At 42.5% G+C, this 19,316-nt stretch overlaps 1 protein-coding gene across 1 annotated transcript; it reads left to right on the top strand.

Moving 5' to 3' along the window:
* The first annotated feature begins 6,368 nt into the window (after nucleotides 1-6,368).
* Nucleotides 6,369-18,926, top strand: LOC128644485 (uncharacterized). Its single transcript, XM_053697071.1, has 2 exons — nucleotides 6,369-6,772; nucleotides 17,944-18,926. Exons 1-2 carry the CDS (start codon nucleotides 6,484-6,486, stop codon nucleotides 18,333-18,335), a joined length of 681 nt encoding a protein of 226 aa, XP_053553046.1. The 5' UTR covers nucleotides 6,369-6,483; the 3' UTR covers nucleotides 18,336-18,926.
* Nucleotides 18,927-19,316: the final 390 nt, after the last annotated feature.

The raw sequence follows: 19,316 nt of genomic DNA, 5'->3' as shown, positions 1-19,316 counted from the left end.
GTATAAACAGAACACTGCAGATCATAACACAACTCTGTATAAACAGAGCACTGCAGATCATAACACAACTCTGTATAAACAGAACACTGCAGATCATAACACACCTCTGTATAAACATAACCCTGCAGATCATAACACAACTCTGTATAAACAGAGCACTGCAGATCATAACACACCTCTGTATAAACAGAACCCTGCAGATCATAACACACCTCTGTATAAACAGAGCACTGCAGATCATAACACAACTCTGTATAAACAGAACACTGCAGATCATAACACAACTCTGTATAAACAGAACACTGCAGATCATAACACAACTCTGTATAAACAGAGCACTGCAGATCATAACACAACTCTGTATAAACAGAACACTGCAGATCATAACACAACTCTGTATAAACAGAACACTGCAGATCATAACACAACTCTGTATAAACAGAACACTGCAGATCATAACACAACTCTGTATAAACAGAACACTGCAGATCATAACACAACTCTGTATAAACAGAACACTGCAGATCATAACACAACTCTGTATAAACAGAACACTGCAGATCATAACACAACTCTGTATAAACAGAACACTGCAGATCATAACACAACTCTGTATAAACAGAACACTGCAGATCATAACACAACTCTGTATAAACAGAACACTGCAGATCATAACACAACTCTGTATAAACAGAACACTGCAGATCATAACACACCTCTGTATAAACAGAACACTGCAGATCATAACACAACTCTGTATAAACAGAACACTGCAGATCATAACACAACTCTGTATAAACAGAACACTGCAGATCATAACACAACTCTGTATAAACAGAACACTGCAGATCATAACACAACTCTGTATAAACAGAACACTGCAGATCATAACACAACTCTGTATAAACAGAACACTGCAGATCATAACACAACTCTGTATAAACAGAACACTGCAGATCATAACACAACTCTGTATAAACAGAACACTGCAGATCATAACACAACTCTGTATAAACAGAACACTGCAGATCATAACACAACTCTGTATAAACAGAACACTGCAGATCATAACACAACTCTGTATAAACAGAACACTGCAGATCATAACACAACTCTGTATAAACAGAACACTGCAGATCATAACACAACTCTGTATAAACAGAACACTGCAGATCATAACACAACTCTGTATAAACAGAACACTGCAGATCATAACACAACTCTGTATAAACAGAACACTGCAGATCATAACACAACTCTGTATAAACAGAACACTGCAGATCATAACACAACTCTGTATAAACAGAACACTGCAGATCATAACACAACTCTGTATAAACAGAACACTGCAGATCATAACACAACTCTGTATAAACAGAACACTGCAGATCATAACACAACTCTGTATAAACAGAACACTGCAGATCATAACACAACTCTGTATAAACAGAACACTGCAGATCATAACACAACTCTGTATAAACAGAACACTGCAGATCATAACACAACTCTGTATAAACAGAACACTGCAGATCATAACACAACTCTGTATAAACAGAACACTGCAGATCATAACACACCTCTATGTAAACAGAACACTGCAGATCATAACACAACTCTGTATAAACAGAACACTGCAGATCATAACACAACTCCATATAAACAGAACACTGCAGATCATAACACAACTCTGTATAAACAGAGCACTGCAGATCATAACACAACTCTGTATAAACAGAACACTGCAGATCATAACACAACTCTGTATAAACAGAACACTGCAGATCATAACACAACTCTGTATAAACAGAACACTGCAGATCATAACACAACTCTGTATAAACAGAACACTGCAGATCATAACACAACTCTGTATAAACAGAACACTGCAGATCATAACACAACTCTGTATAAACAGAACACTGCAGATCATAACACAACTCTGTATAAACAGAACACTGCAGATCATAACACAACTCTGTATAAACAGAACACTGCAGATCATAACACAACTCTGTATAAACAGAACACTGCAGATCATAACACAACTCTGTATAAACAGAACACTGCAGATCATAACACAACTCAGTATAAACAGAACACTGCAGATCATAACACAACTCTGTATAAACAGAACACTGCAGATCATAACACAACTCTGTATAAACAGAACACTGCAGATCATAACACAACTCTGTATAAACAGAACACTGCAGATCATAACACACCTCTGTATAAACAGAACACTGCAGATCATAACACAACTCTGTATAAACAGAACACTGCAGATCATAACACAACTCTGTATAAACAGAACCCTGCAGATCATAACACAACTCTGTATAAACAGAACACTGCAGATCATAACACAACTCTGTATAAACAGAACACTGCAGATCATAACACAACTCTGTATAAACAGAACACTGCAGATCATAACACAACTCTGTATAAACAGAACACTGCAGATCATAACACAACTCTGTATAAACAGAACACTGCAGATCATAACACAACTCTGTATAAACCGAACACTGCAGATCATAACACAACTCTGTATAAACAGAATACTGCAGATCATAACACAACTCTGTATAAACAGAACACTGCAGATCATAACACAACTCTGTATAAACAGAACACTGCAGAACATAACACAACTCTGTATAAACAGAACACTGCAGAACATAACACAACTCTGTATAAACAGAACACTGCAGATCATAACACAACTCTGTATAAACAGAACACTGCAGATCATGACACACCTCTGTATAAACAGAACACTGCAGATCATAACACAACTCTGTATAAACAGAACACTGCAGATCATAACACAACTCTGTATAAACAGAACACTGCAGATCATAACACAACTCTGTATAAACAGAACACTGCAGATCATAACACAACTCTGTATAAACAGAACCCTGCAGATCATAACACAACTCTGTATAAACATAACCCTGCAGATCATAACACAACTCCGTATAAACAGAGCACTGCAGATCATAACACACCTCTGTATAAACATAACCCTGCAGATCATAACACAACTCTGTATAAACAGAACACTGCAGATCATAACACAACTCTGTATAAACAGAACACTGCAGATCATAACACAACTCTGTATAAACAGAACACTGCAGATCATAACACAACTCTGTATAAACAGAACACTGCAGATCATAACACAACTCTGTATAAACAGAACACTGCAGATCATAACACAACTCTGTATAAACAGAACACTGCAGATCATAACACAACTCTGTATAAACAGAACACTGCAGATCATAACACACCTCTGTATAAACAGAGCACTGCAGATCATAACACAACTCTGTATAAACAGAACCCTGCAGATCATAACACAACTCTGTATAAACAGAACACTGCAGACCATAACACACCTCTGTATAAACAGAACACTGCAGATCATAACACAACTCTGTATAAACAGAACACTGCAGATCATAACACAACTCTGTATAAACAGAACACTGCAGATCATAACACAACTCTGTATAAACAGAACACTGCAGATCATAACACAACTCTGTTTAAACAGAACACTGCAGATCATAACACAACTCTGCATAAACAGAACACTGCAGATCATAACACAACTCTGTATAAACAGAACACTGCAGATCATAACACAACTCTGTATAAACAGAGCACTGCAGATCATAACACAACTCTGTATAAACAGAACACTGCAGATCATAACACAACTCTGTATAAACAGAACACTGCAGATCATAACACAACTCTGTATAAACAGAACACTGCAGATCATAACACAACTCTGTATAAACAGAACACTGCAGATCATAACACAACTCTGTATAAACAGAACCCTGCAGATCATAACACAACTCTGTATAAACAGAACACTGCAGATCATAACACAACTCTGTATAAACAGAACACTGCAGATCATAACACAACTCTGTATAAACAGAACACTGCAGATCATAACACAACTCTGTATAAACAGAACACTGCAGATCATAACACAACTCTGTTTAAACAGAACACTGCAGATCATAACACAACTCTGCATAAACAGAACACTGCAGATCATAACACAACTCTGTATAAACAGAACACTGCAGATCATAACACAACTCTGTATAAACAGAGCACTGCAGATCATAACACAACTCTGTATAAACAGAACACTGCAGATCATAACACAACTCTGTATAAACAGAACACTGCAGATCATAACACAACTCTGTATAAACAGAACACTGCAGATCATAACACAACTCTGTATAAACAGAACACTGCAGATCATAACACAACTCTGTATAAACAGGCAGTGTAGGGCACAATTGGGCCTGGAGCAAAGCTAAGGGTTAAAGCTGAAGGGAGAGATAGGAGAAGAGGGCTGGCTAGGGAGGTTAGTTGCAACAATGTTGCATGCAAGGGAGGGGCCCACTACTCACCTTAAAAGTGGGGATCATCAGCTTCCTGGCCCTCTTCTTCCTGGAATCCGGTGCAGATGAGTTCTTTCTGTTATTGTTCAGGGTGATTTTTAATTTCTGTGAACAATGCAGCGATCCAGACGATCAAAACTCCCTCCACAGCGCTTCCACGAGTTGGTGTTTGAGAAACCTGGATCAGACAGACAGAAAAAACAGATAAGTGCACTAGATAGTATTGAAGAATTTGATAATATAATACCACCTACACAGTACACTAACAGGCTAGGCCTTGTGCTTAAAAAACACAGATTAGTCACACAGTTAGTAGGTTGAATATTCATGCAACTAGTGATGGAGATAATTCAGCCTATGTATCAGCTGCAATGGCTAGGCCTGATGTGACATCGGCCTGTCTCCATACTCAGGAACAATTGCCCTCACTGCAAATAGATGGCCATGAGGGTGATTTGGGGGTTGAATTGCATGGTTCTACTACTAGGCCTCAAGCCTTAGGTACTCCATCGGGCAGGCCACATGCACAGGCTGTGGCCTATTCGGAGGGCATGGCCTCCCCAACTTCCAGGCCTATTTCTGATAGCCCCCCAGCCATAAGCAATCATGATATGGCGCCCTCATACACGGCCCACGTGGCAACCCCAGGCCCTTCCACCTATTCGGGCCCTCAAACAGGTTCTTCTCTGGCCCCTCTGGTAGGCCATGACTTGCCCCCAGGCCCCGGTTTGGCTTTCGCTTCCCCCTCAGGCCGCATGGCTCAATTAGGCCGCATGTCGGAAACCAGGGCCTGTTTTGGGCCTTCAGTCCGGCCTGGGCGACTTAACTGGTTCACATATCCCCGTTTTGGGGGCCTTTAATCCGGCCTGTGCCTGGGCGATGTAGCGGTCTCAAATGTTCCCCCATCCGGCCCTTCTATGCTGTCCTCCGCACACCATCCGGTACCTTGTCTGCCCTTATTTGCTGCCCCCAGCCATCCGGTAATCTTACCTGAATCGGCGGTCTCATCTCTCATATCCGCAATCCCACCGTCGGCTGCGTCGGCTGTCTCCTCGATCCTGGCTTCCATCATGGAGGCGATGTCTCTGTCGGGTCCTCCAGCTCCTTTTCACGTGATGCCGGTGTCGGGTCCTCCAAGCCAGGCCGCAGGTCCTCCAAGCCGGGTAGTAAGTGCGCAACCGGAAGTTCCGGTCACGCGCCCCTCCATTTCCGGTTCCGGTTTCGTCGGCCACAGCAGCGTCGGGAGTCCAAGGGAGCGGCCGCATCCTCATCAGCTCCCGGAAGGTGAGCACCAGCAGAGGATGTCGGTCGGGGGAGGGTTAATAGGCCGCAAGGGAGTGCAAGTGCGGCGGCAGCGGGCATCTTCATGGGTCATTAGCAGGTTGGCGGCAGTAGGTAGAGGGCACCATGATGCCGGAAGATGCCTTATAATTACCGCAGGGTTCACCAGAGGCTTTAACACAAGGAGAGGTGTTACCGCTAGGGGTAATAGATTAACTCATTTGGGTAGAGGAATTCTATCAAGCGCTAACGCGCTAGGACAAGAGATAGGCAGTCAGTTAGGTGGGCAAATAAGTGCTATGGAATCACGCCAGATGCACGCCCAGGCTCCAGGACAATACAATGTCACGCTTGAACACGCCAAAGGGCAGATGCACACAGATAACAGGACAGCTCATACTCAATTTAGCGCAGCATCACATACAACCAGTAGCTGCACGAATCCTCAAAGTATGAATGTACAATCTGTGTCAAATGCAGGTATTGCAGGTATGAATGCACAATCTGTTTCACACACTAGGATTTCAGGCATGAATGTGCAATCTGTTTCTAAGGCAGGTAGGTCAGCTATGAATGTGCAATCTGTTCCAAATAGAGGTCTATGAATGTGGCAACATCCCAATTGCAAGTTGGTGGTGTCAATGCAGTGCATGGAACATTGGGTCATGATGCGGTTGGGAACCATAACATACAGAGTTCAGCTGGGGGAGGTGGTGTGTCAAGGAGGGTTTCTAGTGTTGCGAATGCCAGCATGAGTGACCAGAATGCATCAGGCTTGGGGTCTACTAACCCTCCCTTTACCGGTGTCCGTAGTGCTCGCGATCTCTTCTCTTTGTTGCAGACCGCAGCGCAGATGGAACCGCAACAGGTTGATATGCCTTCGGCTTCGTCTACTTCTACTTCAGCGAATCCTCCTGAACAGGCGGGTTCATCGTTACAGCGAGGAGCGTCTACCGACTCCAATCAACGGGAAGATGCTTCAAGGCCTGATCCTTCTGCTTCAGGTCCGGAGTCTCAGGACAATGCAGTTGCCGTCCCCGGTAAGTCCTCCACATTTACACATGACCGACATGACCTGGTTGACTCATCCCTTTCAGACTCTGAATGTGACAGCGACACCTCATTGGGGCTGAGGGGTAGGGGTCAGAAGCGCATGTTTGCAATGCTTAAGAAAATGTGGCAGGTAATACAGTCAGGTTCAGTTGGGAACATAGCACAGACGCAGCTGGCGATAGCTCCACCCGATTCCATGCAGGACAGCACTTCCCCAGCGGACCTACGTCCACCAATTAATTTCGTTTCGGACAGGAAAGTCGCCTTGCATGGCGATTCCTTACCATGTACACCCCCTCTTTGCACGGTCATTTGAAACCAAAGACCGTTAAAAAGATACAGCAGGGCTGAGGAAGAGTTCCGGAGGAGGAGCTTGTGCATGAGGCTGTGTTGCACAAGCCCTGTTCATCTCCTCCATGTAATTAGTCCTTGGCGGTAGACTACGCGCCAGGTGCCCCAGCAGTCGAGGGGAAACGTTGCACCCAGCCTGGATACCGTGGGGAGGAACTCTCATAGCGCTGTCTCATCCTTGCGCTACAAGATACCACACGGTGTGTTACACCCCACGAAGAACACCTGTGGAAAGGTCACACACAGGACAAGATTTTGATAAGGCAGTCCCCCCCTCCCACCGATGCTGCGAGAGGGGGGTAGATAGCCTGGAAATACCACAAACTCTATTGGCAGAATATTAATGTCTCCCCCCCCCCCCCAATTTGGGTTCTAGGCGGGGGTAAAGGATAACGATTTAAGCCCAGCTAGGCTTCATGAAAACCTTACCTCCTTCTTACTTTGGCTGGACTGACCCACCCGCTTCCCTGACGTACTGCGAGCTGAGATTCCCGATCCCCAGCTGAGCCCTCGGCGGCGCGGATACCTGTCGCAGGACTGTGAGCGCATACACGGAAGAGGCGGGGACCAAGCAATGCGCGACCAAACCTAACGGAGAGAAAGTGGCTGGTTGAACCGGAGCAGGATCTGCGATTCAGAGGAGGGCTGTCTGCCTAAAGTTGTGCCAGCTATCGGAACACGCTGACATCATCCCTACCACTTTACCGTGCAGCCGCACCAGGCGCGACTCTCTCTCTGCAAGAAAACAACTCCCAGAGAGTGGGGGCATAAGACGCCGCTCCAGCACTGTCTCAAGCAGCAGTGAGCAACACGGCACTCCAACTACCACAAGATAAGGATAACCGCAAGTATAATTTACTCTAAAAAGTACTCTCTGTGTCTTTTGCTGCATGAACTCTCTTAGACAAAACTTTATCTCGACATTTATGCTGGCTAACTTTCCTCTAACCTGGCTATAAATAAGCAAACTAAAGACTGCTTCATACTAACTATGCTTAACTATAAGTTGCTTGCTTAAACTATGCCTACAAACCAGACGTGACTTACTCCCTGCAAGGAAATAACTCTCAGCATAAGGGGGTACAAAACGCTGTTTTAGCACTACTCTAAGTTGCAGCTAACATTTGGACACCCCAGTCATTACAAGCTAAGTGATCCACAAGTCCATAGCTCAAATTTACCTTAAGTAAAAAGAATCGGCTGTGCCTATTGCCGACTTTCGCTTCATCAACTGCTTGTGACAAAGCACTATATCTGACACCAAGACTGATTAACTTTCTCCTAACTTTACTTTAAGTGTTATGCTGAGGACTGCTCCATACCAACAATGCTTGCTTAAAGTTTGCTTGTTCTATTACGCATTTCTGTTGATATAGTTAATCTATTACTAGAGGGGCAATATTAATACCAGCAGTTATTAACCCCCTCATGATAAAGCTTGCTGATTGCTCTCCAATATAACTAAATAATTATTACTGGTTGATTTTTTGCTGTGGGGATATTAACATTTAGTTTGAACTGGTAAAGTAACTAAAATATTAAAAGTTAAAATAAGCTAACAATACTCATAGGTGAGATACAAGGGTATCCTTTTGAGGAGTTCATTATATATTAACTTTAAAACACTCGGATTCCCTATCCCTAAAAGGTGCTGGTCTTATCACCTACTGGGTTTTATACAATTAAAAATACCCATAAACATAGAATTTATTTAAAGGAAAAGGAAAAGGGGAAGAGAGGAGAGGGAAGGGAAAGAAAAAGGGAAGAAAAGGAGAGGGTTATTGCTGTTATGTAAACTTGAACTTTTCTGCAGAGTGTTGAATGTAAAACTATGAACTAACATTACCTTGTATATGATTGTTATTGAGGTTTCCCCTAAGTAACCATTTCTGGTACTAAGTGAAAGAGAGCTTACATATAGTTCCTACAATTTAAACTCAGATTAGAAATGTTTAATTTACTTGATTGAATCTGCATGCAACACACTACTCTGAGAACCCTCCAATCGTAAAGATTAGAAAGAAAAAAACAGGTCAGACCCTTTATTGCTAAACCGAGCCTACCACGCTAAGTTGTAATTTTTTAAAGAGATAATCCTCTATCCCCTGGGACTGTGAACCCTGGTCTTAACACCATTCTTGATTAGACACCTTCTCACTTAGGGGGTCTTTCCCCCCCCCTTTTTTCACCTACCTCCCCTCTCACTTAGGGGGTCCTTCCCCTCACCCGCACTTTCTCACCTACCTCTCCACAAATATTTACCCTCACTCCCCCCTTTTTTTTTTTTTTTTTTTTTTTTTTCCCTTTCCTCTCACTACCACCCTAATAAGCACTTAATAAAGCACGCACGAGGGGGGGATCTCTCCTTGTCGATTGAAACACAGAAATTTTCTTTCCTAAATTACTCACTCACATATGGATAAATTTTTAAACTCACCGGCACACCTTAAAAATTTTTCACCAACCATGGCTTCCAGACCCAGAGACAAGAGAAATAAAAACACAACTGAAACTACAGTTGAATTACATCCAGAACCTGAACTTTCTGTAAAATCAAAAGAGTCTATTAGCTCCCAAATAATTGTTAAAGACATTTTAGAAGCCCTAAACCCCAAATTTGATTCCCTCAGAATGGAAATAAAGCAAGACTTGCATACACTCTCTATGGAGGTTAAGCAATTTTCAATAAGGATTCAAGAAGTAGAGCAAAGGGTCTCTGATCTTGAAGATCACTCAGATGCACAAGCTACTAAAGTACAGGCACACTCTTTAGCCCTGAAAGAGTTACAGAGTAAAATCGAGGACTTAGAAAATAGGTCTAGAAGAAACAATATCAGAATAATCGGAGTGGCAGAATCCTTCCAGAGTACAGACCTAATGAAGTTTGCAGCCGAAACTCTACCCCAACTTCTAAAGATCCCTCAAGAAATATTGCCCTTAACGGTAGAAAGAGCCCACAGATTGGGGAGACCTCCCCTGTCAGCGAGCGACAGATTAAGACCTAGACCTATAATTGTGAAATACCTAAACTTTCAGGATAAGGTCAAGGTCATACAATTTTCTCGTAAAAATGCTCCTATCTTACTAGATGGGAACAAAATCTTGGTATTCCAGGATTTTGCCTACGAAACCTCCCTGAGAAGAAGGGAGCTCTCCCCAATTTGTGGTAGAATGATCAAGGAGGGTCTCTCTGCTACGGTCATCTACCCAGCTAGGCTGAAAGTAGAATTCCAGGGTCAGGTGCACTTTTTTGAAGTTGCCGCAGAGGCAGAAAAATTTTATGCAGAAAAATGTGTTAAGTAATACGCACCATGATGTTAAATTAGATATGAGATTAAGATTGTATCTCCTGCCGATGTCGTCACCATATAAGAGTTTTTGGTATTTGATGGTTTTCTGTTTTTTTATTTATTTTTTTTGTTATCCTTCAGGCCCCAACATTGAAAAGCGATGGCAGTGGTGTTGGGGGTGCGGGGAGGCCCCTTCTCTCCTTCCCCTCCCCCCCCCCCCCCCCTTTTTTTTTTTTTTTTTTTTTTTTTTCTTCTTCTCTTCTCTCCCTTTAATTCTTAGAGGATATTATCACCCCAAAGGAGGGGAAGGCGAAGAAATTAAGAAAGGAAAAATGTAAAGAATGTCTAAAATAAAAAACTTGACTTTATCGTCCTGGAATGTTGGAGGGGTTTCAACTCCAATGAAACGGAAGATGATAATCTCTCAACTTAAGAAACTTAACTCTGACATCGCATTTATCCAGGAGACACATTTAAACGCGGAAGAAACCCTAAAGTTAAAATTCTCCTGGGTAGGTGAAGTGTTCTTCTCACCAAGCATAGGTAGAAAGAGAGGTGTAGCCATTCTCCTAGGGAAAAAAAACCCATATGAAATTCTGTCAGAATATATAGACCCAGAGGGTAGAATTTTGATCTTAAAACTAAGAATGGTTAATTATACTTTTACATTATGCAACCTATATGCTCCTAATAACTTTGACAGAAGTTTCTGGGAATTCCTACAAACTAAAATTTTGCAAATAGGAGAAGGTTACATAATCCTAGCAGGGGACTTCAACATGACCCCAAGAGCACAGATTGACAGGCTCAGGCAAAAACTCAATAATGGTTTGGCTAAAAGAGATAAGCTTGAAGGCAAAATGTTTAAAACCTTATTTAAAAATCTAGCTCTTAAAGACATCTGGAGAACTCAAAACCCGGATCGAAGGGAGTTTACATGTAAAGCTAAAAGTGTAAGATCTTTCTCTAGAATTGACCTATTCTTAGTCACTGAGAATGTGCTGAGAATTGGCACTATATCGAAAATATCACAAGTTACTATTTCAGACCATGCTCCAATAACACTAAAAGTACCATTAAACGAAAAAAAATCAGCTACACACCGTTTTTTTTTCCCTAAGTTTTTAATGAAAAACGCAAAATTTAGGGCATGGTTGACAACTAGAATGTCAGAATTCTTTACTATAAACACTGGCACTGTCAAGGATCCAAATATACTATGGGAAGCTGGTAAGGCGGTAATGAGAGGGGAAATTATTGCATACATGGCTGATTATAAGCGCAAGGCGACTCTGCGGGAGAATGAAGTACTGAGGGCACTCACTAATAGCTATAGTAAATATCTATCTCAACCAACATCAGTAAATTGGAAGAGGTACGCCCTTGCCAAGAGAGAGAGAGATAATTTTCTAATGCATGTTGCAATTCAAGAGGATTATAAAACTAGAGCCAAATTCTACAAGCATGGAAATAAGGCAGGAAAAGTATTAGCAAATTTAGTTAAGAACATACAAGGAAATTCTACTATTGATTCGATTTTAGAACAAGGAAATTTACTTCAAAATTCGAGAGAGATTATTGATGCCTTTTTCACTTATTATAGAGATCTTTATTCGTTTAGGGAATCAGATGAAGAAGCCTCAGAACTTTTTTGGGAAGGACTTGATCATCCGGTTTTAAACGAGGAAGCAGCAAGTGGAGTCAATGCCCCTATTTCTGAGCAGGAAATCATCTCGGCAATTCAAGAAGCCCGCCTGGATAAAGCACCTGGCCCAGACTTTCTCCCTAATGAGTTTTACAAACTCCTTGCTCCAATCATAACCCCCCACCTAAGAAAAGTATTCAATTATTTCTTTATAAATACTAAACCTATCCCTTTATCTTTTACAGCATCTATTACAACACTAATCTTGAAACCAGGGAAAGACCCCTTGAAAAAAGAGTCGTATAGACCTATCGCTTTACTTAATACGGACTACAAGTTATTGTCATCCATTTTAGCTAAAAGACTCCAAAAAGTAATGGGAGATCTCATTCATAAAGATCAGGCGGGTTTTTTGTCCAGGCGCAATCTAGCTGCTAAAGTTAGGGAATTATTCCTAGTCCTTGACTATTTTCATAATTGTTCTGAAGATCTGCCCCAAGACCAATCTGATATAGCAATTATCGCTTTAGACGCAGAAAAAGCGTTTGATTCTGTCTTCCATCAGCACATTAATAATACCTTATTACGTTTTGGTTTTAAGGATAATTTCCTTCTTTTTATTAATAATCTCTGTACTAAGTCTACAACTAGATTAACTATCAATAAACTTGAGTCTAACTTAATTAACCTTCAGAGGGGTACAAGGCAGGGGTGCCCGCTGTCACCTCTTTTATTCGATCTAGCGATCGAACCATTGGCCCTCAAAATCAGACAGATGATACAAGGGATAAGAATTGGTTCAGTAGAACCAAAAATTGCTCTATACGCCGATGACGTATTAATCTATATGTCTAATACAGCGATTAACATTCCAAGGTTAATCTCGATTACCAACTCATTTGGATCCTTTACAGGTTATAAGCTTAATATCTCTAAATCAGAGCTACTATGGGTCAGGAAAAATGAGACTTCAATTAGCACGATACCTTTTAAGGAAGTCCTGACTCATTTTAATTACCTAGGGATCCATATCTCAATCAATCCACAAGAGTGGTATACTCTTAACATTTCTCCCATCCTGGCTAGAATTAAAGAACATATGGTAAACTGGCAAAATCTTCCGATATCTCTATCAGGACGTATTGCTTTGTTCAAGATGGTCCTCCTTCCTAAAATTCTTTACCCTCTTCAAAATATCCCGGTGATCTTAAAAGTCAAAGACTGGAAAAGCTTAAACAGGGCATTGCGATATTTTATTTGGAAATGTAAAAGACCTCGAATTTCTCTAAATAAACTCTATCTACCTAAGAGGTATGGAGGAATGGCTCTCCCAGACCTAAGTAAATATAGCTTGGTTTTCCTTTCGCGTATCGCAATAGATTGGATCTTAAATAAGGACTATTTTACTAATAATAGTCTGGAGAAAAGTATTATATTCCCTTATAATCCTTCTGCTTTAATTCACTGCCCAATTCAATTAATTCCGAAAAAAGTGAGAGGTCTTCAATCAATATATATGGTTATACAAGCTTGGAAAAAATTAGGGCGCAAATTAAATATTGATCTAACTATTCCAAAATTCCAAGGATTATGTGGTAATCCAGAATTCCAGGAAGGTACTCAAACGTTAGTATTTCAAGTGTGGCAAAGAAAGGGTCTCCTTTTCCTGACTCAACTCATTGAACAAAGTACTCTATCGATTAAAACTTTTGAAAAGTTGAAACAGGAATTTGACATAAGCAACAAAGATTTTTTTGCTTACCTTCAAGCTAGACATTACCTTTTTTCACTTGTGGAGAAGTATGGATGGTCTTGGTCATGGGGGAAGTTAGATAATTGGCCCATCCTGGCTAAAAATGACTTATCCTCTATATCATGTTGGTATGATCTGTTGGTAAGTCAAGATGGAGAATCTAATCTCCAGCAGATAACACTAAAATGGAATTCACTTATACCAGATTTAGATATCGAGACAGAACAGGTGGGAAAATCCATAGCCACTGTAGCCCAGACTACACTATCCGCAAATTGGAGGGAATCACACATCAAGTTACTTTATAGAACATACTATACTCCACTCAAAGGGTTTAAGTGGCACAATTATGAATTTAACATATGTCCCAAATGCTCTCTTCCGGCTGCTGACATAGTCCATATGATATGGTCTTGCCCGAGAATTAGACAACTATGGAAAAAAGTAGAATTTTGGCTGACTAATGTGCTAAAGCTCTCAACTCTCTCTCTCTCAGTGGCAATGGTGGTATTTCTTATAGAACCTACAACAAACTTAGACCAAATAAAAATTAGGAATGGGGCTATTCTGGCAACAAGAAATTTAATCTTTGGAAAGTGGAGAGACTCCTCAATACCCAACATCCAGGAAATTAAAAACTATATGAAAAAGCAATGTATTATTGAACAAATAGATGTATCCCTAACTTCTGAGAGGGAGGTGGTTTCTTTTTTCCAAAAATGGTCGGCCTTTATTAAGATATTTACTCCAGAAGAAATAAATCAACTAATATATCCTTTCAGACATTCAGAAATAGTTCTATTAGGTCTCTGGTAATAACTAGACCCTGATCATTCCCTTCAAAACTCTCCCTCCTACTAAAATTTCTTTTTCCTTATTTCCTCAAATTGATTGTGGAGGGGGAAGAGAGAAGAAAAAATAATTTCCCCTCCCCCCTTTTTTTTTTTTTTTTTTTTTTTTTTTTTTCCCCGCACCCCCTTCCCCACTCCCAGGTCAAATAGGTCGCATTAGGCAGATATTTTTTTACCATTTAGCCTGAAGATATAGGATGTATAAGAATATTGACAAATAATAGAAAATAAGAGGCTTTATTTATTTTGTTTTTCTGTTAATCCAGACAAAAAGTTTGCAATGTCTTGGCATACCTCTGCTTGATCTTGCTTGATGATATACTAATGCATGTCAACCTATTCTTTTTCCTGTCTGTATTTCTTTTTTGTTTTACATTATTGTATAAGATTGTATTCTCACATTGTCATGCCTCAATAAAATAAAAAAAAAAAAAAAAAAAAAAAAAAGATACAGCAGGGCTAATATGTTAACATTTTTGAATTATCTGCTGAGGCATGTAGACAGAGGGAGAAAAGTGCCGATGGCACTGGACCTAAAAGGTTCAAACGTCCTGAAACATTTGAGGAGTGGTTAATCTGTTTCAGAGTTTTTCACTTCTTGTTACTTAGAGAAATACCCTGGCCAGTGTCATGCCATTCTTAAATACACTGACAATATGCACTGGATCCAGAGGAAGTTTGGTGATGGGTCATGGAGAGAGTACGATGCGGAATTCAGGTAGAAGATGGCTGGTAATCCAGTGCTCACCTTCGATACCACTGACACGCATCTTTGGCAGCGCCTTGGCTCTCATGGGTCCTTCTCCTCCTCCACCTCCTCTGGCAATCAGTCCTTTCCTGCTTCCAAAGCGAAGCGCAGGGGAGGTACCTGCTGGGCATTTCAAGATAGCAAATGCGACAGAGGTAACTCATGTGCATTCAGGCACGTGTGCAGATACTGTGCCAGGTCACACGCTGGGAGCGAATGTGCCAGAAAAAAGGATTCTGCGTCCGGTAGAGCACAGAACAAGTTTTTTCCAAGGCTTTACTGAAGGTTTTCATATACCAGTGACAAAAGCCATTAAGGGCTCTAGATGCTATCGTAACCTCAAATCAGCTTACCAATACCCAGCGGTTGTTAGGGACAAGCTGAATAAGGAAATCACAATGGGCCGCGTAGTGGGTCCTTTTCCTTTCCCCCCCCCCCCCCTTTTGCCGATTAGGGTCATTTCACCATTAGGTGTGGTACCTAAGAAGGAATTGGCCAAATTCCGTCTAATTCAGCACCTTTCCCACCTTCGGTCAACGATGCCATTGACCCAGAGCTTAGCTCAGTGCGATATCAATCTTTTGATAGCGCACTGGAATTGGTGCGGGGGGCTGGTGCGGGTGCCTTGTTGGCGAAATTGGATACTGAATCCGCCTTTCGCCTGTTGCCCTTGCACCCTTCATCATTTTATTTGATGGGTTGCAAGTTTCAAAAGGGGTTTTATGTGGATAGGTGCTTGCCCATGGGCTGTGCGATCTCTTGCGCATTATCTGAAACCTTCAGTACATTCTTGCACTGGGTTTTGGCCCAGCAGGCGGCATCACGTTCCTGGGTATCGAAATCGATACCATAGACAAACTTTGCGGGCTGCCTTCTGGTAAAGTCCAGGGCATGCTTGAGGCGGTTGAAGCGGCGTTTCCATGGTAACCATTACACTTAGGCAGTTACAGTCATTGCTCGGCCTTCTTAATTTTGCAGGCAGAGTTATCCCCATGGGGAGAGTCTTCAATCGGAGATTGGAGGCTAAGCTAAAGGGCAAACTCAGACCTTCTGAAAAAATTTGGGTTTCTGAAGGTATGAGAGCTGATCTGCGAATCTGGAAGACTTTTCTTCAGCATTTCAATGGGATTCGATTATGGCGATCCGAACTCATTTCCAGTCAGTTGTTGCACTTATTTACCGATGCCGCAGGTTCAAAGGGTTATGGAGCATATTTCAAGGGGGAATGGAGCGCAGGCACTTGGCCGCTAGACTGGTCAGCCTGGGGCCTAACACGTAACCTTACCCTCTTGGAGCTCTTCCCTATAGTTTTGGCTATCGAGCTGTGGGGCAACAAATTCGCAAACAGGACTGTTAACTTCTGGACAGATAATCTCAGTGTCGTCCACGCGGTGAATGGTCTTTCGGCCACATCTGCGGCTGTAGTTTATTTATTGAGACAGCTGGTGTTACGCTGTCTCGAACTTAATATCCAGTTTCAAGCACGTCATGTCTCGGGGGTCAATAATGTCTTAGCAGACGCGCTATCCAGGCTTGATTGGGTGCCGTTTCTCTGTCCCGGATATCCTTGCTTCCTCTTGTGCAGGCGTCACTTTTCCCCCAACACATGGCGCTCCTACGTCAGACTTTGGCACGACTGGGAAGAGTTTTGCCGACGTCAGAATGTGGAGGCTGCTGAGGCGTCTCAGGACACGCTTTGTGACTGGCTCGTGAGTCTTTGGTGCGTGGGCGCTCGGCAGGGAGCTGTTCATTCTCGGTTAGCGGCATTATCATTCTTTTACCGTACACTCGCTTTGCCGGATCCAGCTAACTCAAAATTTGTGCGTCAGGTTGTTAAAGGTTGGGGCACGCTGCAACCACAACAAAAGGACTCTAGGGAGCCTATCACGCACGACCGGCTCGAGCGGCTGGTGGACGCTTTGCCGCACATCTGCTCAACTCATTACGAGTTTTTATTATTCAGGGCTGCATTTGCACTAGCCTATTCGGCAGTGCTACGAATAAGCGAGCTCGTAGCGCCTTCTAAGTCCAGCACAGACAAAGGTCTACAATTTGGCCATGTCAGAGCCAGAACGGATTTACTGTTAGTTTATTTGCCGTGATCAAAGACTGATCAAGACGGCAAAGGTGCATGGATACGTATATCCCAGTCCGATGGTCACTGCTGCCCTGTGAGGGCAGTGAACCAGTTTCTAGAGCATAGGCCAGCGGAACAGGGCCCCCTGTTAATTCACGCTAATGGGACTTCACTCTCGTTCCAGTTTCGTAGAATACTAGCTAGGGCTGCTGCCCATGCAGGCTTAAATGTGTCTAGAATAGCTCCCCATTCGTTTCGCATAGGGGCAGCTACTAATGCTGCTTTGAAGGGTTCTTCAGTAGAAGCCATCTGCCGTCTGGGTAGATGGCGTTCTAATAAGTTTAAAGGTTATATTCGACCGGTTGTTGAATAATGTGTTTAGTTTCTAATCCAAGGTTGTTGATTAGTGTTATTTCAGTTGCTAATCCCATGTGTCTTTGCAGGACCTGTCAGCGGCGCCAAGAGGATCTGGATCGTGGGGCACTCCTATGTGCATTGGGCCTCCATCCGTAGTTCCGCCCTTCCGGGGGGACAGAATTTGGGCTTTCCTTTCACCCTAGATTCAATTAGATGGTTAGGGGAGAGAGGGATGTGTTGGCCCGCGCTTCCATCGCGTATTCCGGAGGCCCTAGTACGCTGGGGTAAACCTCATGTTATAATTCTCCATATAGGGGGCAATGATTTGGGCGCCATTCCGATCTTGGAGCTAATCAAGATCATGCAGGCGGATATCGCTTGGATCAGGGCTCGGATTCCGAATGTGTTGGTCGGTTGGTCCAACATAGTTCCCAGGCTGGAATGGCATCACATGTCTAGCCACAGCGCTGCTTACTAGGTCAGGAAGAAGATAAATTCCTCAGTTGCTAGAACCGTCATGGGTAATGGGGGATTCGTAGTTAAACACGAATCCCTTACAGCCGACAAGGTCCATTGTTATAGAATGGATAGGGTTCATTTAGAGACAGTTGCCCTAGATATTTTTATAAAGGACATTCGTAAGGCCATATTAACCCTCCTTTAAGTCCGGTTGGGTTGTGTTTGTCTTTTATTGGTTGGCGGCACAGTTATCATCTCAATGCTATCTGGTGGCGGGAGGTAACGGCCCTGTTGCCTTGGAAAGGGTGAACGGGGGGAGTGATGACCAGTCTAAAAGTGAGAGGGGTGGATAGCCTCAAGTGCATGTGAGGTGCCCCTCCTTCCCCTTGCGGGTGGGTCACGTGATCTCATTAACCCCTTAGTAGCAATTTTACTATGAGCAGAGGTCCCGCTCTGCTGCAGTTTCCGTTTGGGCCGTTTACCTTCTGCAGTGCTGGGTTGTCATTATAGCATTCGTTCAGCCGCCATCATAACCTTGTTGGTTTCCATGGTTACTTATTTAATTAATAAATGTTTAACCTGTGACGGTTAAAAATTTTACCCACAAAAAGTTGTTGTGTTTTTATTATAGAGTTAAGTTGTTATATGTACCCTTCTACGGCTAGCGACCGATAAGCATTTAATCCCTTAAGGCAGTGTAGGGCACAATTGGGCCTGGAGCAAAGCTAAGGGTTAAAGCTGAAGGGAGAGATAGGAGAAGAGGGCTGGCTAGGGAGGTTAGTTGCAACAATGTTGCATGCAAGGGAGGGGCCCACTACTCACCTTAAAAGTGGGGATCATCAGCTTCCTGGCCCTCTTCTTCCTGGAATCCGGTGCAGACGAGTTCTTTCCCCTCCCTCCCTTCCCTATTACAAGATGGCTTCCAAATTTATTTTATTGTGCTAGGCGCTAAGAATGCCTTCTCAGGCTAACTTAGTAGCCACATAGTCAATTGAGCATT

Source organism: Bombina bombina, chromosome 1, assembly GCF_027579735.1.
Source record: "Bombina bombina isolate aBomBom1 chromosome 1, aBomBom1.pri, whole genome shotgun sequence".
In the NCBI taxonomy this organism is placed as follows: domain Eukaryota; kingdom Metazoa; phylum Chordata; class Amphibia; order Anura; family Bombinatoridae; genus Bombina; species Bombina bombina.
Note: the sequence above shows the minus strand (reverse complement) of the source record. Positions and strands in the feature narration are given on the sequence as shown.

Bases quoted from the DNA above. Each gene is read 5' to 3' on its own strand.
- LOC128644485 (XM_053697071.1), top strand. From the start codon at position 6,484: ATGAGTGACCAGAATGCATCAGGCTTGGGGTCTACTAACCCTCCCTTT. The intron at 6,773-17,943 runs GTAAGTCCTCCA...GTGTCTTTGCAG, and splicing joins CAATGCAGTTGCCGTCCCCG to GACCTGTCAGCGGCGCCAAG.